At 42.7% G+C, this 23630-nt stretch overlaps 2 protein-coding genes across 2 annotated transcripts; one reads left to right on the forward strand and one right to left on the reverse strand.

Moving 5' to 3' along the window:
- Nucleotides 1-7533: 7533 nt before the first annotated feature.
- wnt9b (wingless-type MMTV integration site family, member 9B) lies at nt 7534-13464 on the reverse strand. The gene is made up of 4 exons (XM_035179805.1): nt 13202-13464; nt 12453-12706; nt 10878-11143; nt 7534-9431 (listed from the first exon to the last, which is right to left on the reverse strand). The coding sequence occupies exons 1-4, from the start codon at nt 13285-13287 to the stop codon at nt 8970-8972; spliced, it is 1068 nt and encodes a 355-aa protein (XP_035035696.1). The 5' UTR covers nt 13288-13464; the 3' UTR covers nt 7534-8969.
- A 3292-nt stretch (nt 13465-16756) lies between these two features.
- Nucleotides 16757-22737, forward strand: arf2a (ADP-ribosylation factor 2a). Its single transcript, XM_035180747.2, has 5 exons — nt 16757-16887; nt 18494-18648; nt 18788-18898; nt 19011-19135; nt 20111-22737. The coding sequence occupies exons 2-5, from the start codon at nt 18504-18506 to the stop codon at nt 20270-20272; spliced, it is 543 nt and encodes a 180-aa protein (XP_035036638.1). The 5' UTR covers nt 16757-16887; nt 18494-18503; the 3' UTR covers nt 20273-22737.
- Nucleotides 22738-23630: the final 893 nt, after the last annotated feature.

Genomic DNA, 23630 nt, shown 5'->3' on the forward strand with positions numbered 1-23630 from the left:
TGACAGGAAAGACTCTGGGAAACATGTCCCGGGGGAGATTTTGTCAGCTAGCCCTGACTCAGTCTAATTAGTCCATCCTCTTTTTTTTCTCCAAAGATAGGTGTCGGAATATTCGTTGCCGTCCATCCAGAGGCTTCCTACCTGCCCGAGGTCACAGACGCCACACGTAATGATATCAAACATTTCATTGTGAGCCGAGATTACACGTCACAGCGTCTGAGGAAGGAGACAGGTTGTTTGTGAAGTAGCCCGTCACAGACCGACCCTGTCACGGAGTACTGTGTGAAAGTGCCGTGATTGGATTTCCCAGAAGGAGCTGTGGAAATTTCACAATAGTTACATGGTGATTTAATGGGAGGAAAATCATCCCGAGGCGACGCCTGGCACCTAAACAAAACCACATCTCAATCACCTCTCACCAACCCTCCATCACCGTCCGGTTTACGACAAATTGATGAGACCGGGAGTGGGCGATTGCAGATTCATGCATCCTTTTACCATTATCAGTGCCGTGAGCTGTTAGGAGCTCCTGTTTGCCAGTGATTGTATTTGTTTACCTCATCCAGCTCAGCGATCAGAAGTCCGCCCAGACAGTTCTCCATGGCTGCCTGATGGTACTTGAGTTGATGGTTGTATCTTCGGGCTAGACACTTCTCAACAGAGGTCCTTTTCACCCACCCCCACATGTCAGGAACCTTGAGGTCTGTTCATGCCACTTCTTGCTCTCGCTGTTCACCGTTTTTCGGTTGTCATAACACATCCCCGGGGCAGTGGTTGGATGTGCACGGCTTTAACCTGTGTGCTCAGCAGAGAGAAGAAGCCGAGGACGTCAAACCCCTCTCTGAGCGGGCTGCATGAGGCACGTTGGCCTCCCTCTCTCTCTCTCTCTCTCTCTCAAGGTCGTGGGGTTCTTTGCGTCTGTCCTTTATCTTTCAGCCCTCGGGAGAGGATGAGATGAGCTTACTGGTTTTTCCTCCACACCTGAGCACCACGGGCACAAGCTGGAATCCAGACACCAGGTGTGGAGCACAATCACGCCACTCCGACTGACCGAGGGATCACCTAGTTTCATGTCACAGTGTTTATAACACAAAATTACGGCTCTGTTCGGTTATTAATCTGCAGAGGAAGAGGACCTAGGTTCCATTTGTTTGTGTTTCTGGTTTTATTAATATACCTCTAATGGTTTTAATGGAAATTTGTTAGAGTTAGATAGTTTATTATACAGATCTTTACTCATCTTTTACTTATAACAAAACCAGAATCTGTAAAACTACTTTTGAGAGATAAAAGTCCTGCAAGCAAAATGCTAAACTACAAAGTAAAACTACAGAAGTATTAGCTAAATGTATATGTTGATCATGTTTATATATAAAATCTTCATCTGAAAAGTACCTAAACCCTGAACTGAAATAAATGCAATGCAGTACAACTTTCCTTCCGAAATGTAGTGGGGCTGAAGTACCATAAAATGAAAATACTCAAAGAAAGTACCTAAAATATGTACTTGGGTACTGTAATTCAGTAAATACCTTTCATTAGTTTGTGTCTGTGTGTGTGTGTGTGTGTGGCCACCTTGCTGCATCGACTAAAGAATGTTATGTTCTGATGCTTTGGCTGCTCTTGCTGGAACCAAACACAATTTAGCGCTGGATCAGCCTCCCTATCCTGGTTAGACAACACGGCAGCAGCAGTTATTTTTTCGGTAGCGCTCACTGTACTCTGTGATTACCTCCTCCCTCCCCTCCCTTGTTCATCAAGGGAAAATGATATGTTACTGAATCACTTCTAAACAACATACTTAATGAGGTTTTCCTGGCAATATAATACATCATAACTCTGCAATGATTGCACAAGACATTTAGTTTGAAGAAGCCAATTATGAGGAGCAGCGTTGCCTCAGGTCAACAATTTTTGGATACCAGTCATTTTTTTTTAAGGCACACTGATGTTCTCACTACCCCCCGAGCAAGATGATCCACTCGTCTTTGAAGCCGTGATGAGAAGCTGAATGAAAGCAAATGAGGGCCTGTCAGAGTTGACAGGAGAAACTCATAAGCTTCCAGTGTCTCGGTGGGTTATGGTGGGAAAAGTGTGACCCGGATGGGCGGACGTGATGTGGGTGTTGGGTTGTTAATATAAGAACCTCTGTATGAAGAGGCTGCAACATTTTTGTTGGAAGGTCAATCGAACAACCACAGAGAAACTGAAAATTACCACAAAATAACACTAAACAACAAAGACACACAAAATGACCCCAAAATGATGCAAAGCAACCATGAAATGATGCAAAACCACCACAAAGAGACACAAAGTCAATACAAGTAGATGGGGAAATGACCAGACAATTCAGGTGTCCAGTTTTAGTGCAAGGTGCTGCAGTGGTGCAACACAACCGCCTCCCAGTTGAGCTCACTGTCAGCTGGGATTGGCTCCAGTCCCCCTGCGACCCTCAAAGGATAAGCAGGATTGATGGATGGATGGATGGATGGATAGAGGAATTGATGGATGGATGGACGGATGGATGGACAGACGGCTTGATGGATAGAGGAATTGATGGATGGGATGGATGGATGGACAGACGGCTTGATGGATAGAGGAATTGATGGATGGATGGATGGATGGATGCATGCAAGGACAGACGGATGGATGGATGAATGAATAAAAGGATGGATGGATGGACAGACGGATTGATGGATAGAGGAATTGATGGATGGAGGGATGGATGGACAGATGGATGAATGGATAGATGGATGAAAGCATAGATGGCTGCTAGTAAGGGGAGGGGCCTTTCACATGTTTTGCCCACGGGGTCCTTCTTGTCCATGGCTTATATGAATTAAAGCAACATCTTATCACTGATATTATTTCATATGATAATATTTTAAGTTCAGAGTAGCATTAATGTATTACACTGCATTAACTAGTATAAGCTATCTGAATAATAGGCTCTAACTTGTGGCCCCCTCTAACTTCCTCTGACCTCAGGGGGCTGCACACAGCTGTCAGACACGCTGTGTGCAGCCCTGTGGCCAAACCACCTGTGACACCCACACCTCTGAGGATGAGAGACGCTGTCCACCCCTGTGGTCGCATGACGCCTCAGCCGGCATTGGAAACGCAAACAGCACCATGGCACGGAGCGCTGCGCCGGGCTTCCCCCGCCTGAGAGCTTCCTACCCACAGTCATGCACCCACTTTTAACCACAGCCTCATGATTAAGTCGAATGTGGTTCACGGAGCTCAACAGATGATAGACTTTGATGTTGCATTATTGTGCATTTGAATCCTTAAATGACAGTGATGATTTAATCAGTGTAAGCTCTCCAGCCAACAGACGGTTTCATTGTGTGGCTGTGCAAAATAAAAATAATCATAAGACGACATTCCAGACTTGTTTTTTTTTTTTCAGAAGTGTTGCCGGTTGAGAGAACACACAGCTCTGCTCTTTATCTGTGTTTTCCTCTCTCGGACGTTGTTGACCTGGGAAAGTTTTGTTTCAGTTGTAATGGAGGTCAGGGTGTTTGCGAGGCTGTGTGTTTCTTTGTGGGAGAAAAGCAGAGGAGTACCATACATTGAGAACAGGGGGGAGTCAGTTATGAAGTTGCATGAGGCCTTATCACGTCCTATCACAACGGCTGCAATGTAAACCCCGCTGTTGGTGCTGCAGGTGTTTCTGTGGAGCAGCATGGGAACAACCTTCCCCACGAGTTTCCCAGTTGGAGGAGGAAGGGGGTGGGCAGTGGACTGGTCAATGTGGGGGGTTAGCTACCAGTGAACATTACAGGGCATCTTGAAGCATGAAATCATTTCTCAAGCACTTTTAAGAGAGATGTAACATTTTGATCCTACACAATGTAATCATGCTCATTTCCCCTTTGTATTGATCATGTTGAATCCTGTACAATGTACAACCTTTGTTGACTGAATGAATCTTGGCCTGATTGCCTAAACAGAGGTATTGTTGCCCACCTTGATGTCATCAGAAGATCCTGACATTTGGCTTAAGAAACAACCTCAACCAGAGGGGGAGGAACCAGCCAAAGGTATAAAGAGAAAGAACAGCTTCCCATCGGTGTGCATATTACAAACCAACCTTTGTCTTGTGCACCATGCTCTGAGCATTAAAGTGTGACAATGGTGTAAGAGATTTGTGTCTTGTTCCGCGTTGTCAGAGTGGGATTGCAAAATTGCCATGACACGCTGCCCTGCCTTATCTGCTGCTGCTGTGTGCTGCTGCCCTCAAGCACCAGCTCTCTGTTTACCGTTCTCTGTGTTTGTCTGTGCTTCACTGGGACAGTTTGTTACTTCAAAATGTCTTTAGAACAGTCCAAAACCCAATATTTTGATACAAAAAAAGAAATTGAATAATAAACTCTGCTTTATTGCTGCGGAAATAATAAAAAATAGCCTTTTATTAGTGTGGCTACTGCATGGCAAAGAAGTGATTGGTCGATCGGCAGTCCCGTGCTTCTGCGGCTCCCTCCCCTGACCACTGTGCACACTCTGGCCCCGAATGCGCAAGATGGCAGCTGTGGCTTTTTATCAAGCAAATCAACTCTTTATTTTTATCCTCCCCTGTTTTAGTTTAATGTATTTTACTACATCACTTTGTGCAGTCACTGCTGTAATCCGGCTTTTTTTTATCTCCGTTCTCGGGTGAAAATCCATCATTTCAACCCTGCTGCCTGCTCAATTGACCGTCACACGTGTATACACCGTCTCTACACCGGAGCGTCTCATCACCCACGGCGAGGAGCTCAGCCACCATCCCAGTCCTTCCCAGTCTCTGCAGCGAGAACCCCCCATAGAGGTATGCACTCAGCCTTGTCATAGCTCTAGGCAGTGCATGTTCTTGTTGTGGGTTGAGCAACTGCATTAGTCATTTCACATTCCAAATTCCTACCCCATGCCGTATTTACAACTCTGTCTCTCTTTCTTTCTTTCTCTCCTTCCTCTCTTTTTCTGCACCAAATCCATCACTACACATCCCCCTCATCATTTAATTTACCCTCTGTGCAGTGTCAGGGTGTTTAGGGATTAGGGCCGACACTGATGCTATCAAAGTACCTTCTCTTCAGAGGCGGAAGTCTTGCCGTCGGTTTTAGAAGTTTGACCCGGGGCTCAGAGGTTCTGATTACAGGACGGGACGGCGCTTTGTGTCCTTGAGCAAAGTTTCTGCCAAGCCTTCTACGCTTCAGTTAACATCTACTGTTCTTACGCAAATGAGTGATGTATAAACCTGAAAGCTATGTAAGTTGCTATGGATAATATCTTTTTGCTTAGCAACACAAATACATATCTCAAAAGAAACGCTCCAGCCTGCAGTCCGTCAATTCATCTTCATCTATCAGAGCACGGTGTGGTGCCGCGGCCCAGACCGGCATAGTAACCTTTACCTGAACCAGACCAGTGCAGACATGGGAGATAGTGTTACCACCAGCATCACCCTACATTATCTATGTCATTCAGTGTCCCAGGGTGACAGAGGAAAGCTCCAGCATACAGCCGACTGACTGCGGCTCCCACCCGCACAGGAAGACCTCACTACAAACACACACTGGCACATCACTCCCGTTGAAGTGACCACAGGTGTGCACACAGCAGGTACTCACACACACATATGCAAAAAACCTCCCTGCCCTCACCTGTCTCTTGTCAGGACTGTTTCAAACACACACACAGACATAGGATCTTGCATATTGCACCCCTTGCTCCATCCAACCCCCCACCCTGCTCAAAGCAGCCACCCTCGGGGCTTGTGCGTGCGAATCCGGCTGTGGACTCAGCGGCCCCCATCGCTGCGCCCCCTCCACTCAGGGTAGTGAGGGAAATGAAGGCTTTAGGAGTTCATTATAAAACAACAACAGCAGCAGCAGGGGATAGGCCTCCTGGGGCCACAAACTATCCCTTCTCATCCCTCCATCCTCATCTTTTTCCTTTATGTCCTTCAATATCTCAACCCCCCGGTCCGCCCCGCTGCCTGCGACACACTCCTCTGTCTCATTCTTTCTTTGGTCCGCCGAGAAGAACGTGTTTTTTTTTCTTTTATATAACGAAGCATTCGAGTTGAATAAAGTTAAATATTGATCTGCAATATTATAATACGACGAGTTAATATGGTGAGTCAGTATGTCTCAGCATACAAACTTATTTGACCTCGGTCATCAGAGATGTCTGATTCATGTATGCATCTGCTGAACGGAAGTGTTTCAACTTGATTATGTGAGAGGGTAAATTAACATTGGAGCAAAGGATACAAGCAAAGTTTTAATGTCGTCGATGAACAATCATTTTTTCTGTCCAGTGAAAATCATGGAAAATCAGCTTAGTCACAATGTATTTTCAGCCAGGCCAGTTTTGTATTAACTGTATATAAATGGGAGAATTTTCTCAAACCATACAGGAGCACTTACACTAACAATATTCTACTTTTGAAATGTGCCTAGAAGCCTGTGTATTCTTCAATTATTGCCGTTTTCTCTTTCACGTGACGGAAACATTTGACCTTTTCTTCTCCCCCAGTTTGTGTATGAAATTAGTGACATTTGGCTCATCTCATTGTGTAGTTACAAGTTACATAAAAACACATCTGAGGATTGCCCCCAAGACACGCGGTACACTCATCACACTGAGAGATAATTTGCGCTAACAATACCCTACACTGTACATCCATAAGAGATTCTTGAGTTAATTAAACTCCAGAGTTTAAAACAACTTGAAATTATTTTATAATTCTTTGCAATACTAGGCTGATGTTCTAATAAGGAATAATAATGGGTAATCATAGTAATTAGAGAGCAACATCAAAAGCACCGGAGCACACACCAAACAGAATACCTCAAACAATAGCCCTCTGTGTTCTGCAGTTTCACCAATGCCTTGCAAATGAGAGGAAGGGTTATGATTCACGGGATAATAGCACGTAAACTGCTCTCATCATCGTCATACATTTGGGCGGTCGATTGAAACTTTCTAATGGTGAATCAGGGGTCAAACGCTCAGCGAGACGGCATTCCTCTGAGTCATCATCGTCATTATGATTGTCATCGTGTTTGTTGTTGTGTTGGCCAGAGGCACAACACCTGTAAGTGTGTCCTCCACGCACCACCAACCCCCTCCTCGCCTGTTATGGGGCGGTTGAGGGCGATGCAGCGAGACCACAGGCCTTTCAGACAAAAAGGAGGGGAGGGCGTCATCAGCAGGACGTGGTTTTAGATAGATTGATGCAGCGTGCCGAGTTGCAGGCAGGTGTATTCCCCAGGTGTGTGTGTGTGTGTGTGTGTGTGTGTGTGTGTGCGCGTGTGTGTGCACGGCGGGAGGGCGACCACCTGCGTCAGCTGAACGAGACACAACAAACACAAAGCTCTTACAAATGTACGTCCATTTATTCATCTTATTTGTTTTTAAATAAGAAAGGAATGCAACGGGATTAAAGAAAAACATTTTACTTTTGAAATATACTTTTTAAATTTTGAACAAATATATATATATATATATATATATAAGCAAAACTGTACAGAAATCTGAAATCTGATCTTTAAAACAAATGCAAAGGAAAGAACATGTATCTACAGAGAGAAAAACTCTGCATAGCTCATAAATCTTACAGATATTTGCCAAAAGATGAAGTGAGGTAGAAAATTACGATTCCACATTGTCTTACGCCTAAAGCCCTGACATGACTTATATTCATATCATATATACAGTTCAGAATCGTTCAAGCTAAACATAAACTGGCCAATAAAGATTAAACGTTGTGGGTCTAAGGGGCACGTTTGACCCCACACACATGAACACATTGGTTTGTGGATATAACTGGGTGATTTTCTTTGATTAGCTCTTTGAGAAAAAGAGGACAAATGATTGAGGCCAGTTCAAAAGGCGCCGAGAACAAAGATGTGGCCAAATTAGACTCTAAACACCAAAATGGTTCAATCAGGCCATTTTAAACATGAAAGTATTGCAGAGCGTTTGACTCTATAAATAGAAGGGGAGCAGAGGAGAGCTTGTCTGTTCACAAACTAAGTGTTTCATTCTTGTTTGCAGCAGTTTTGTGTTTGGTGTTTCTCTCATTACTACGCCGGGTATTTTCCCTTTGTTCTGCTGAGCACACATTAGGCCACATGAAGAGATTTCCATAGACATTTCCATAAGAGCAACTGAAACCCAGCTTGTTTCTTAACACAATAACATGTAGTTACAATGCATATCAGTGGCTTTAACCACCCTTTAAAACTTCCAGTGGTTGTATTTATACATATATTTAGACCTAAACATTTTTTCTTTAACTTCTTCGATCGACTTTACACTTTGAATCAAACCTAGAAAGAGCAACTTAAGTGCTTTTTTTACTCAGAAAAGAACCCGAAAACGTTCTCCACTAGAACACAGCAGACAGAGAGACAGACAGGTAGATTCCTTTTCAGGCCGTGCTAGCCTTAGTGGCAACTCTGGGTTATACAAAATAAAAACAAGGTTAAAGTATAAAGCAGCAGTACAACTGATACAATAAATAGTCAACAGAAAGTGGGTAATTACAAAAATACAATACAACAAGGTCAAAGTGTCAGAGCTCGACGTCGTACTGCTGGCGGCGTCCAGTCCAGGCCAGTACCTGTTTCTAAGAGCTTGTTTCCCTCTGTCCCAGGAGAGCGGGCGTTATCAGTGCATCCATTGAGAGGAGAGCAGAGTCGTTTGAAAACATCCTCAACTACTGTGAGCGGGTGCATATCAGATCGATGATGATTAGCAAATACATTTTATAATGTTAGAAGCGTTTTACATTCCTTCCCCCAAACAAAGAAACCTCAAAAGCGGAGCTCAGCAAAGACACCGCTCTGATGTGTGATCAGAGCAGTTTATTGTGTACAGGAGATCACACTTCAGTCAGTGTTGCTATGTCAGAGCGATGATGAACTCTGTGTCTCTCACTGGCTCCCCTGTATGTCTTCAGACTCCCTATACTTCTATGCAGTTTTGCAGGTGTACACCTCCTCCTCTCTCACACACGTCTGGCACTCCACGTGGCAGCACCAGCGCACCTGGCAGTGGCAGGACAGGCTGGTGAGATGCATGGCGGTGTTGTAACCCCGTCCACAGCACAGGCTCTGACAGCTGGTGTCTTTGGCGCACGACCGGCCCCCCGTGCCCGGAGAGTAGCGTGAAGGCTTGCAGAAGCTGGGGGACTCTTCCAGGTAGACCAGGTCAGTAGTGCGCAGGCTCTGGCCGTGACGACGGGGCCCAGTGAGCTCCGTCTCCCCCGTGGCCACGTTGGTGACGCTCAGCACCCGCACTGCCGTGTCATATCGATACTTCAGCAGCCGCCCAGTGTCGTGGAAAGGCGACAGCTGCTTCCAACAAGTCCGTAGGGCACACGAGCCGGAGACGCCATGGCACTTGCAGGTTGTTTTCAGGCCGCTCCTCACCGCCTGAGATGTGGAGGAAAGAGGCATGGGAGGGGAAAAAGGAGAAAGATGTCAGTTCCTTCCACTTGATTCATTACCTGCCCTCTTATCTGGGAGGTCTATCTGGACAGAGTGAGACAGTTTCCTGCAGGGTGGGTGGAGGGTTAGGGGTGGTGGTCTGCAAACCAACGAGCCTTTAACTCACCTCAGTCAAAAGTTTTGACATAATGGATTGAGGGGGACGGTTCAGGATGCTGTATTTCATTTACCGCACATTTCTCACTTGGACAGCTCTTGCAATTATATATATTTTTTTCTCCCCAATGTGTTGAAACTAGCTCTGTCTGCTCCTCTCCTGTCTCTCCTCCCTGGAGCCCGAGGCAGAGGTGACAAACAGCGCAGACAGTGGAATCTCTCCACCCTGTTCTTAGTACATGTCTGCTCATGGAAAACACTGATAAGAATTTCTGTGCGAGAAGTGCCAAAAAAAAAGTAGCAGCAGGTTCTGTGATGCTGCCCCCTGATATAGGTTAATAGTTCACTGAGCTTGATGGTCAGTGATGGGAGCGCGATCACTCAGGCTGCTGTCTTGGCGGGGGCCAGAGACAGGTCACGCACAGAGAGCCAGAGGGTACTTCTGGGGTCGAAAAGTTCTGCTCAGTTCCTCCCTTTGCAGGTATGAAAGCCTCGGGGGGCTTCAGGGCACCATTACTGGGAGATGGTGTGGGTGTGTGGGGGGGGGGCTGCCACTTCATGTTTTTGTTAACACGGCTCCTCTAAGCCACATTAGCGAAAAGTGAGGAAAACATTTAACTCAGTAAAGATGAGATAAGATAAATGGCCCTCAGTTCTTCCTGTCCTGTTTTTCCTTTTTCCGTCTCCAGCAGCTCTCACGTAGGTGTGAGCTGCAGGAGCAGGACCCTGGGGCCTGCTATCTCAGAGCGCCACACTGGTGGTTATGAACATTAGGTGGATTTATGAAGAGCACGGTGATCCAGTAAGAGGAAAAAAATGCTTGCTCGTATATTAAAAAGAGGCCTCGGTTATAATCGTTCTCTCCGACATGAGACCTTTAATTTTCTGTGGGCCTGCGTAGCAAGCTTTATCATGCCTGAGAACACCTGGCTCCAGCGATCCCACAGCCGTCTTGTCTCGCTGCTACGCCGCCTCTGCCCCGGCATTAGCCAACCAAGGCCAACGACGGCAGCAAATAAGGGGGTTGTCTGGCTGGCACTGAGAAATTATGTAGGTGAGGATTGTAATTCTCCATCCTGTGATGGTGCAGGAGTGTGCCAGATGTATAATTGTCGTGTAAAATTGCAGGCCAGCTAATTGAGCAAAGTGTGGCTCAGGTAGAGGTGATGTTTTCAGCATGTCTTGGGTGGCAACCTCATCATAAAAAGAGAGAGGGGGTGTTTTTGCTGTAATATTCCTACTCAACTTTTTTAAGGTTCATTTGTTCACACTCACCCGAACGCCAACGTTGATGTTGTGGGCGTCCACCTGAGCCCTCATGTCCCTGCTGACCATCTTCTGGCCGAGGAACTTCTTCAGAAACTTGGTGCTGTATTTCAGGTTGTCCCCGCAGACCCCCCACTGCCAGGCTTCCCGATGCTGGATGCCGGGGGAGTCGTCGCACGTGCACCTCTCCATTCGGCCTGAGCTGCATGCTTTGGCGAGTGCATGGGTCAGTGCTGCGGAGGACACTGCCAGGAGGAAGGCGGTCTCCTTGAACGCTGTGATAAATGTAAAAACAATGTTGAAAGTGCATCACATCAGTTTCGTCTGGACACACTGGGATTTAAACGCAAGAACCGTCCTGAGCATCAAAAATGTGTGTACATTGTGTAAATCCTCAGGGATTGATTTATAGTTCCCAATTGTCACATTGTCTTTTGTGCCAGCGAATGAACCCTTAAGAGAAAATGTTTACAGAGTCCTCACTACGTCGTCATGGTTTAAACCAACATCAGCATTATACTGCAAGTTTCCCTGTGTCATAACTCCTCTTCTGACCTTTCCTTTTGGTTTCGCACTGTTATTTGCTTCACCCAGAGCCGTCACCAGGGTATATTTTGATCCAATTAATTATTATTTTGACTAGGAAGGATTTTCCCAGATGAAAGTGGGTAATCACGCCACCCTTTTCCTCTGGGAATGGGCGCTTTCCCGAGATAAAAATAACCACAGGGCTTGAGCGCTCTGCACCGCACCACATTTCTTGGCTTTCTACTCCCTCATTAGCTCCATGCTGACCTGTTCATGCTCACCCACACGCTGATATCATATGCGTAAATCCTGGAGGATACGACAGCATTTTCTACGCACAGCAGATATGCAGTGGATTTGAGCTATCTATGCAATATGGTGATTTAGTACGAACACGTCTATTTTCTAATCAATGGTTATCAGACCATGCAAAAAATATGCAAGGAGACTAATGGAAAACTTTTTCATGGGTTGTGTCAGGACAAGGAACTTTGCAGCAAAATCTTAAGTCACATAAAATACAGTGGAATCCTAGAAGTGAGGGCTGGTGTCATGTCACAAACACGTTGGTGTTGCATTAGTAAGACGTAGGAAGGAATGACTGTGTTTAAATGAGATGCACAAGAGTGTTGTCACAACTCTTGAGACAGTTTTCTTTGACCTGAGCAGTTGAAGCAAATGTCTACATTGTAAAATCAGTGACGCATTAAGGAAAACTGTCGGTAGTATTGGATCTTGCTTTAAAGTTTGCGATCACAGGACTAGAAAAAAACACTAAAAAGGTTAATAATTTTAAAACCTCTTTTTTAATTTTGTTTTTTACTTTTCTGTTTTATTTTCAAGACTTTGATACAACTTTTCACTTGTGATAACCCTTTATTTTGTCATCCTTCTAGAGACAAATGTTTTTTCTGAAAAACATTGCATGTCTTATTATAGGGGAGAGATGGATTTATGAAAGAATAGGCACCTGTCTCGTTTAGGTAAAAACAGATACAGACAAATAAAGATTAAAGGAATTAAAGAGAATCTAACAGAGTAAATAAAAAGGCTCACCTCTCTTCAGAAGACTCGCTCGTCCTTCCAGGCTGCAGTTCCAGCGCTCACTCCTGAACTGGTAGCGACACTCCAGGAGGCTGAGGCGCACCGACTCCCGCAGCGTCTCCGCCAAACCAGGCTCCCGGCGACAGAGCCTCTTCTGCCGCCTGGTCAGAGGCATCTGCTCGCACTGCTTCAGGTGGGCCTTTCCCGTCGGAGGTTCATTGGAAAACGGACCAGGTAAAAACACCAAGGGTTCCCGACCTGTCAGCCTGGGAGAGGAAATAAGAAAGAAACAAAGTAGGACTTGGATAAAACGTACAAATATTCCTTACAAATACTGAAATACCCTCTGGAGGGAAATTCTTTCCTGATGGAAATGTGTGACTGTGACGAATTTGTGCCTTGGTTCCTCAAAATATAAATTCCATTGATAATTAGATGACAAAATTGGCAGCCCATACTTTAATCTTTCTGCTGTTTATCAACCATTAATGATAAACAAAAACAATAAAAAAATATATATATATATATATGACGATCACATTAAGAGCCAAATAAGTCATCTTAATTTGGTTGGTAATAATTATAGTTTAGTGCAGCTAATTCGCATAACAATATATACAATTTATGGTTAGTTCGTGCGTAATAGCGGCGCGTAATTTGGTCAAAGATGTTGTTATCATGTTCTCTGAGGATTAAAGCAACAAAGCTAAACAATAACCACATGCGATGAGCAGAAGTTGCAAACACAAACGTGATCTGACCCAAAATAAGCTGCGGTGTGCGAGAGGAGGATGCAGAGCGCGGTGAGTCGCAGTAGACAGGCGGTCCGTGGGAGCCTGGAGCGCATGGTGCCGGGCTGGCGCTGCTCTTCATCTCGCTGACTCTTCTTCGGAGAAAGTCTGTGCCGTCTGCTCGGCGCAACTCTGTGAGGGGCCCCACTCACACGCACGCAAACTTTCAACCCGGTGCGCCTGGCCCGCAGTGGTCCGCAGCTGGGAGGAGGCACATCATGTTACCGCACCCTCATTGGACTGTCTCACAATTACCGCACCCTCATTGGACTCTCAATATTATGTTTACCCCAGCAAAACGCATCGAAGGTGCAGGAGAGTTGTTGGAACGTCCTATCAAAACGTCGACAAAATATTTGTCAAAGGTTGTGCAGAAATCCAGGTTACCTGCATGTGTGGCTGTGGCTGGACGTCCTTCCTTTGAACTAATTAGTGCCAGAATAAAAATCTATATCACATCTTAACAATTTATCATCTGAATCATATTTCAAGGAGAAACAAAAAAACATGACTCAAGACAATACATTTTATTCTAAAGACAAATAAAAACACTAACAAAATGTTGTTTTTTTTTGTAATGGAGCCCTTTCCCCTATGGCAGTATCACTCTTTGCTCATCCTCACATCATCTGATTGAAGAAAAAAATAAACGTTAGTTCACAGCAACTACAGCAACAACAAAACCCTGTTTATTTACACGTGTGGATTGAATATCATCTGCAAACATGTGTATCATTTTATTTGTTTTCTGTCTGATAAATTCTCTCATTTAAAATGTTCACATCAATGCATATAGAATGCATATTTCCCCATCACCCAGCCTTTCGTTTTTACCTTGAAGGAAATCCTTAATACTACTCTGGGAAATAAAAGGCACCTGCTCGTCCTAACAAGCAACACATCAAGCAAACACTCTGCTGGATATAAAGTTGAAATACTGCTTCCAATGAGGTTTAAGTATAAATTATAGGTGATATGTTGAAATGACAACCAGCAGAACAACTAATGTTAGCCAAACGTTTGGCTAGTTAGCTCAAGTATAGTGTTCATTTTGAAAAACAATGATGGTAAATTTTATTTGTATAAAGCCAAATGATAACATACATTTTCTCAAGGCAATTTACATGTTAAGGTCTAGACTGTATGTTAATTAAACAGTCCCTCTAATGGAGGGTTAGCCGGCAAGCTAATGCAAGCAAATTTAAAATTCAAGTTAAATGGTAGAAAGGTTACACCATGAAACTCAAGGGATGGAGCTGCAGTAACAAGGTCGATACACACTCTTGCCCAATCACAAGTCAGTCTACGCTGTCAATCATGACTTGTTTTTATAGCATCAAATAACTAATTAAAATTAAACTTTCAGTACAACACTTGGACATACATCAGTGTGATAAGAACTACCGTAAAAGATAGAAACCAACTTTAAGAAAAGTTTATTTGCATTATACTTTGACTTTATAGGTTGGATGTATGACCTATACTCGAGCCAGCCACCAGGTGGCAATCAAGATTCTTTGGCTTCACTTTTGGGAAACAGTCATGTTGTCTATGCTGGAAACACAATGTAACCTTGGGACCATTGTTTGCTGGGACTGTAACACCCAGGTGGATGAAGCTGCAGAATGACTGAGTTTACATGGTGTGAAATGGAAATCTCCAATAGCCACCTGGATACTCATCATTAGGATGTTTGGGTCTTCAGCCATTCTGGTTAGGCAGAAATATCAAAATAGAATATGGTTTTTAAACATCTCTTTGATGTCAAAGAGTTCATTTGTGGTCACGGTCTCTCAACTCCAAACTCTCAGACTATCCGTTAAAACCTGCCCTTCAGATTTCATTTTTGAATACATTTATATTTGGTTGATCAGTAATCTAAAAAAAATGAAAAGCAGCGTGGTGGTTTCATGTTTAAAGTCTGAAACTCAGGTTCAAGGACTAAAGACAGCAAACATTCACTCTGAAGTGTCCTTGAGCAACAAGCTGAATCCCATAACATAGAGAAGAGAAAGTAAAAAAGCAATATCCCTATTTTTGTCCCTCAAGTTATTACATTATAATCATTACCATTAGGCAGCATAAATCAACCAAGCACAGCAAAGCACAGCAGTCAGCGTTTAACCCTATGTATAAGAAGTAAATGATCCATGTGGGCTGAAATTAAAGGAAGCAAACGTACTATGTTATTAAAGGTTGTATAGTCTGTTCTTCCAATCAAACGACACTCTGTGTTCTCCCTGAATGTTTTGGTCCTGCAAGGAAAAAACACAGGCAAGCAAAGATGGAGCCCCATCTAGTGGATTTAAGACAGATGTTCAACCTATGAACAAATTTTATGCTGTAGTTAAAATGAATAGAGCAAATAAACCAAACAAGGGCTGAAACAAAAGGATTGTTTTCATAATTGGTACATTTCATTGTCTTAGTAGGTTGCCAGGGCCCTAAGATGTCAAAGTGCTTTACAGTGATTAGGTAAACATTGTAAATAAAATAATCTGAGTATTTCCTGATTAATTGATCAATTAATTGATCCTTGCAGCTTTAGCTGTTTCTATAAATTGAAAAAAGCCCCAATTTCCTGCTTCATGTTGTCACATTAGGAGACAGTTGAGGTTGAACAAAAGATAAACAAGTTAAAAAGTAATATTTACTGTCAGTCACTCAGAACGTTTGGTTGCTTCACTGGCCTCATGCTTTAATGACAGAATGCAGTAGTACAGAAAGTAACTAGTCCCACTGGTTATATTGGCATCTAGTGGAACACCTCCAGGTCTACATTAACTCATATCAGATCTGCAAGTAGGGAATTGGAGACACATGGGCTCCACCACATTCAAGAGTGTAACTTTCACTGATATGGGCGTCAAAAACTGATTTTGTCACCCAAAAACAAAGTTTGATGAGGAAACACGCTTAAGATTACACTTCACCCACATGTATTAGGAATAATTACAGGTTTCTGAAAGGGCCATTAGTCTATGACTGCATTCAGACCTGGTATTATCGGTCCTGAGTGATCTGCTCACAAGTGGTCAGTGGAGGAATAGCCTGCCACACTATTCTTAAACAGTATAGGGTCCACTGTATATATCCATCCATCCATCTATCTATCTATCTATCTATCTATCTATCTATCTATCTATCTATCTATCTATCTATCTATCCATATGTATGTATTCATGTGTGTACAAAGATTTAGAATAAACTACTCTAGCCATGTTTACGTTAATTTGAGGAACTTGTCACCCACTGCGATCAAGCTAATCACTGATTATTAATATGTCTTAGGACCATGACGGCCTATTGGACAGAGTAAACTGGGACATTACAGACAGTATAATTATTGTAGTTTTTAATGTTTTCTTTAGTTTTTGACAGGAATAAATGTATATACAAATATCACCAGCCTGTGCACTACTAGGCCTTTATGTCCTTTCTACACCATCACAGTTTTATAATTCAGATCAGTCCTCCACATCTTTAGATGGCGGTAATGAGCCTTTTCGCGGTTTGTAACCACCTTAAAAAACACAGCGAAAAAGACGAGGAGGCGGATGATGACGAAGAACACGATACGTCAGCTAACGCCATTTTGTTGTTTGAGCAGAGCAGCAGTGAAAAGCACCGCAAAGCACCGCAACGCACAAGAAAAGGTAAAATTCTCTTTTTTAAAACATTTCACGTCCTCGTGGCGGATGTATAACTCAAATTTAAACATAGGTAGAGACCGCGAGCCTGTCAACGTTTCCACGGTTACAGCCAGATGGCCGTACGGAGTCAAAGCTTGAAGTTCGTACGCTATTTCCTTAGCATTGAAACTAGCTCGCCTTTGAGAAGTTTAAAACATTTGAGTGTTAAGTGTGGAACGACAACTAGGAGATGTGTCAGCAACCGTAGTGTGTTTACATAAGCGGGCATTTCTATGCTTTAATTTTTTAATGAGACCTAAAACGACGCTCTGCTAGCTTCCCAGCTACATGCTAACAGAAGATTACCTGTCAATATCAAGTCAAACACTGAAGCCTTGTTGTAATTCACGCGCACGCGCACGCACACACTCAAAACTGACGACAGGTGTAATTTTTCAGTCTAGAACAAAACCTCAGACTTTCTTTAACACTATTCAAACAGTGCTTGTGTCCTGCTGAGAGAAACCAGTCATTCCTGTTTAAGGAGACTCGACCTAAAATGACTTCCAGTAGCAGGATGCAAACCGAAACCCAGTTAGTTGGTTGATTTGAAATGTGTCTTTTTGTCAAAAGCGGATTTGTGTTCCCTGACTTTGCAGCGTGCCTGACATGATCGGCCTCAGTATTTTGTAATACTGCCTAATGGAGTTCACACTCGTTTCAGTGTTCACATGAGCTGCTGGATAGCAAGTGTAAAGCCACTTTTCCAGTTTTGTCCCTGAAGATTTAACAATATTGTCGTGTTTTTAGACTAATCATTGAACAATGAATTAGAGTTTTGGAAAATTGTAACATTGATTTTCTTGCATGTTTTTAACACTTATTAAGACGACTTGGTGCCAGTCCCTTAGAATTGGAACATGAAATACACAGAATATGTCATAGAAGAAGCAGTGATATCCATTTCTTTAATGACAATAGATGCAGTGGTCCGGAATCCAACACTGCCAGAGAACATAATTGCTGGCTCTCGTGTTAATGAGCTCAAAGAATGTGCTCTTTTCTTTTTTCTTTAAAACATACTGGTGCTTATCTCCACTGCACTCTCCACCTGTAATACACAGCTGAGCAGAACAAGCGGAGGCAGGTTTTCTCTAGTTGTCAACAGACCGTCCATGAAAACCTTAAAAGTATGAGCAGGTGGAAGACAATATATGACGGGTAGCGATGCCAGATTTAGAATTTGTTGGCTGAATGAATAGATTCAGACACACCGAACAAGAAGCAGACAATGACTGTGTAGGCTCCCCCTTCTTTTTTAACTATGTAGCTAAACCAGACTTTTGAGTTCTGTTGAGTTCAACGCCTTTCAGACAGACACAATGATCCAAGTTAAACTTAAGGCTGTGATTGATCTGAAGGAGTTCAGTTCACAATAAAGTAAAAACTGAATTGACATTTAAACTACTTTAGGTCATTAATTCATAAATACATGTATTACATGTGTGTATGCCATCATTAGTTTGTTACTTCAGTCAGATGCTCCGATACCATTTTCCCCTTCCCTGATACTGATTCTGTGATAACACATTTTTTGTCTGACCGCTGGATATCCTTTGTCCTTTTGCAGGTGAGCCAAGATGGGGGGTTTCTTAAGCCTCTTTAAAGGGTTAATGGGCAAGAAAGAGATGAGGATCCTGATGGTGGGGCTGGATGCTGCTGGAAAGACCACCATCCTGTACAAACTCAAACTGGGAGAAATTGTTACCACAATTCCCACCATCGGTGAGGCCTCTCCTGCATCTTCAGTAGTTTAATGCTTATGCTGACTGCCTCAATGGTGGTGGGACTTAGACCTTGCAATATGAAAATGTAGACATTTAAAACTTAATTTTGTCTATTTGGTTTTCTCTCTCATCCGCAGGTTTTAATGTTGAGACAGTAGAGTACAAGAACATCAGTTTTACAGTGTGGGACGTCGGTGGTCAGGACAAGATCAGGCCACTCTGGAGGCATTACTTTCAAAACACACAAGGTAATATTTCCCCATCGCTCCAAGTTTGTTGAACAAGCGTTAGCCCATTGGTGGTTCAATCCTCCACACAAAGACTTCCTCCATGCAAACCGTGCCTCTTTTCCATTGCTAGGCCTTATCTTCGTTGTGGACACTAATGACAGGGAGCGAATCGGTGAGGCGAAGGAGGAGCTGATGCGAATGCTGGCCGAAGACGAGCTGAGAGATGCACTGCTGCTTGTCTTTGCCAACAAACAGGTGAGTTTGTGTCAGTGTTCCTCTAAAAACATTTTGAATTGTAGAACTTGGCAGCTATCAACTGATCTTAGTTATTTAACAGGGGCTTGGCCCACTCATAAAACCTCATCTAGGAAACCAGTTGTAAAGACAAATTACTTGAATAATGAATTGTAGGTGAGATCATGTTGAATATTGAGAGCATATTAAGATCTATTGGCTGAGTTATTGCAATTTAATTTTGATAGACACATAATTTCCCAATCCCATAACTATTTTTTGATTGTTTGTTAAATGTATCAATAAAACTTCCATCATAAGCACAGTTTGTATTTTTTATTAAATTTGCCAATGAGTGCTTACAACATCACCTGCAGTCTAATTGCATTTACTCATAATAACTAGTTGTTAAAAAAGTGTAGAAGAGTGAAAACCAACAGGAACATCTTAGCCTGACGTGACCTGTTAGCCTGGGTTACGTGAGCTACATTTGAGGAATAGGGCCCAGGTGAGGGTGTGATCAGCTTTCGACTGAACCAATAAAGGTAGAAAAAAATCCCATCGGTAGGAATGCACTGACAGGTTTACCTTCATGTTTCAGGTACCTAAACTAGATTATAATCGGCCATTACTTAGTAATTTACCTATACCTCTGCTCTTTCCTCACTGTGATCTCGACAGGTTTCTCTGTGCAACACACATTTGTCTGGAACTAGGCCCAAAACGTATTGATTCTTCTAGTCGAAAAAACTGCCAAAACTTCACATTTGAGAAGCTAGAACCCTTTTTTCAGTAATCTATCATGAAAATTAACTTTATATTAATGTAAGAAACAACTTCAAGTGTCAGTGTTACAATTTGAATGCACTGATTAAGAACACAGATACCAATCCAGTATATTGAATCACCTTATAATTGTTAACCAATCTGTTCAAAATGATGGTTTAGCTGCTTTTTCTCTTCTTGTTTATTGACGGTTGTGTTTTCTGTTTTCAGGACCTGCCCAATGCCTTGAATGCAGCTGAGATCACAGACAAGCTGTGCCTGCACAACCTGAGCCGGCGGAACTGGTATATCCAGGCCACATGCGCCACGACTGGAGATGGTCTCTACGAGGGTCTGGACTGGCTTTCAAACCAGCTAAAGACAATGAAATGATCCATCACTCCTCCCCGTCCTGTCTGTCACCTCTGTCTGCAGTGTAATGGGAGACTACACTGGTCTTGGTCTGTCTCACCCCTCTTTTCGCCTCTGTTCCCCTGAAGAGTCCGACCTTGGGCCAGTGCTCCCATGCATACTGTATGTGTACTGTAGTGGTGTGTTTGGATGAATGAAAGAATGTGTGTTTGTATGCGTGAGCAGAGTGGGAGCAGCCCTGCGGTGCCTTGAACAGAGTTAACGCCGACACCTCCTCCCTTCAGGGTCAGCACATCCAAAGGTACTGGTTTTTAAGGACGAAGGGATCTGTCAAGAATGTTTGTTTAAAAAAAACATGCGCTTGTGGCATTAAGACCATAATATAGGGCTGCACATTATTAGGAAAACATGCGATAACGTCTAATATTGCGATTAATAAACATAAACAGCTCCACAGCCCGGCCACAGCGCCACTTAAACGTAATTACTGTTTATTCACCCTTCCAAGACACAGCATACTACAGTGTAGTAGTATGGGTTTATTAAAATATGTAGTTGACATCCAAGATCTGTTTTTTGCATGTTTCCAGTTTAACTGTGGCAGCAAACACTGGATGCTTGTTGATTCTCTCCTATAATTAAGATCTTTAGAGTTTCTGTCTGAATTGTTAAGTCCATATCCCGTAGGTCACAATAATAGTCAGGATGTTGTGCTATTCAGCAACTGTTCCAGATGTTTTCACATTTGTTGAACCATTTTAAATCCAGTTCAGTTCCACCTCCCTGACCCTGATATTTCATCTCAGGCCTTACACACAGGTTTAAAAGGATGCATCCTGGCTGTGCCCACAAAAGACAATAAATGTTTTGATTGTGTGTATTGAGTGTAGTTAAGGCATCATTGGTGGATTTGTGTTTCCCGTGTAAGTTTCAGCTACATTCACGCCATTGGAACAACGAGGCCTTTTTTAGAGTTGCTCCCACTCTGGTTTATTATTTACTGGTGGTCTTATATTCTCTTGTATCTAGTTCTTTTGGTTAGGGGTTGTTTTCTATTCTATTTTATTGTTTTTTTTATGTTGGTGTTAAGCATGACCTGGTTTACCTAAGCATGAGCTGACGTGCCAGGTGTGCCGTCTTTTTTGAATAAAATGTTCTCGGGACCAATTGGTTGGATTCAGGATTAGCTCATTGTTTTTCGGTGTTGGGATTGGCCTCCAGAGCGTAAAGTCTCCTCCTCGATTGTTTCCCAGAGGGCAGGCGCACACTCTTACCCAAATCGTCAGCTCCGTGATAAGACATTACAGTTGAATGGGAAGCATCTAGTCCGACCCGCTTTATAAATCAGCACTGTAAATGCCTCTTCAATGCTTCAGGCAATATAGTCCCTGCATGTACCCAGGGCGCTTCCCCATGTTGTTATTTAAATTATGACCCTCTGATGCCCTTTGCACAACCTCATCGGCTTGCACAACACAGGGCTGTGTGAAGACCGCAGAATATTCATCAGCGTTTGTTAAACAGAGGTAACACCATGTCTTGTCATATTAAAGAAGGAACACTAAGAATAATGCAAATGGTTTCAGTAGTTTTTGAGTAATGCTTCTTACAATCTCCTCCTCTCCTTAGTAGAGGTTTATAGTGCTGGGCGATATGGCTGAAAATCATGTCAAGATAAAAAAATTCATATCAGTAATTATCAAGATGAACGACAGATTTTTGCTCTTGAGTGAAGGTTGTGGTTTTAAACTTTTCTTTATGAGCATAGAATGACAAACACTTGAGGAATCTGAGGTAGAGCAATTATGTGTTATACCACCTCACTGTGCTTACACAGTGTATTAGATTGGAATGTTGTTATATTGCTATTTAAAATAATATTGTAATTATTATTATTTATATTGATTTATCGCCCAGCGCTAGGAGGTAATAACCATCCCCATTACTTATCACCAGCAGACAGTTAAAATGTACCAGTGAGAATGTTACAACGGTTCAACCAGCCATGAAACAGTTTCCTTCACATTGATCCCAAATGTTCCTGCAGTTTATTAAGAAATCAACCATGCACACCCATAACAGAGTGAAGATGACGATACTGTCATATAATCACACTGACCTCTCAAGGGAAATTCATTTTCCAGTTTTAGTTTTTCTATATCTGGAGGTTTTCTTGGAAGGTTTGTGTAACTGGATGACTAATCCTTTTTGACTTTTTTCCCCTCTTTACATTCTGGTGTTTCCTAAACATCTGTAGGTGTGTTGGATAATCTGGTACAAAGCAAGAAGTACAAATGTGTATTCTGTTTTTTTTTTTTAACTCTAACTTCATCCACCTACTCGTGTTTCAAACAGCTTTAATTTTTCAAAAGTTTCTGGACGACTGACAGCATATGTGCATATGTATCTCTAAAGTACCTTTAATGCTTTTTTTCCATCTTGTCATCAGCTGATAAATGCACTATAATAAATAATTCTCTATTGTACCTCTGTTGTGTCTTCTCTTTGGAATAACTTACAAATGAATTTCAAGGTGAAATGGAAACATGAAGTAAGATGTACAAACACGACACTGTCCCCGTTGTCAGCGAGTTACCTGTTGATCAGCAGCGATGCTCATCTGTCCTCTGAGGGTTATTTATTTTGTACCAGGAAATGTGACGTTCAGGGAAATGTCTGTTTGGTCCTGATTTCTATCCCCTGACATTTCCTTTAGTAAATCCACCAGCATGTAAACGTTCTGTGCAGCACTTCTGTTCCCCATGCGGATGTGCTTGATCAGCTTTGTTTTTATCAGACTGATAATGTGAAGATAGTGTGGCAGCATCTGGAGCTTTTAAAAGCAATTCTCTGCCAGCTCCTCCTCGCACTCTTCATTTCTATTCAGTGCTCCATCAGGAAAGAAGATAATGACTACTGATGATTTAATTAGTGTCTTTAATGTTAATTGCTGTAGTAAAGCTTCAAATGAATAATGATTCTGATTGTGACTTTACAAGGGATAGGTGGCTGGAAAAATGAGCGTCATTCCAGCAATGGCACAAAAGACTTGATGCATTGGCACAAATAGCCAGCTCACCTTACCAAAACACTTTCAGAGGATGATGTTTTTACACCATGTGGATTCCTGTCTGCTGATATCCCTGTTTACACACTCGATTTTATTTACACAAGTCATTTTTCTGTGTTGGATCTCACTGATCAACAGCATTAAGATCTCATTTTGGGCTCTTAAAATCTATTTGGCGCTTTTTACTATTTTCTAAGACTTATTAACAAGTCAACTAATTTGCTTACTGATTGATTTACTTGTTGATTTATTACCACTTACTTTCTCAATTAATCTATTATTAAAATAATCATTACAGACCTCCATCGT

The sequence above is a fragment of the Hippoglossus stenolepis genome, chromosome 16 (assembly GCF_022539355.2).
Source record: "Hippoglossus stenolepis isolate QCI-W04-F060 chromosome 16, HSTE1.2, whole genome shotgun sequence".
NCBI classification, from domain to species: domain Eukaryota; kingdom Metazoa; phylum Chordata; class Actinopteri; order Pleuronectiformes; family Pleuronectidae; genus Hippoglossus; species Hippoglossus stenolepis.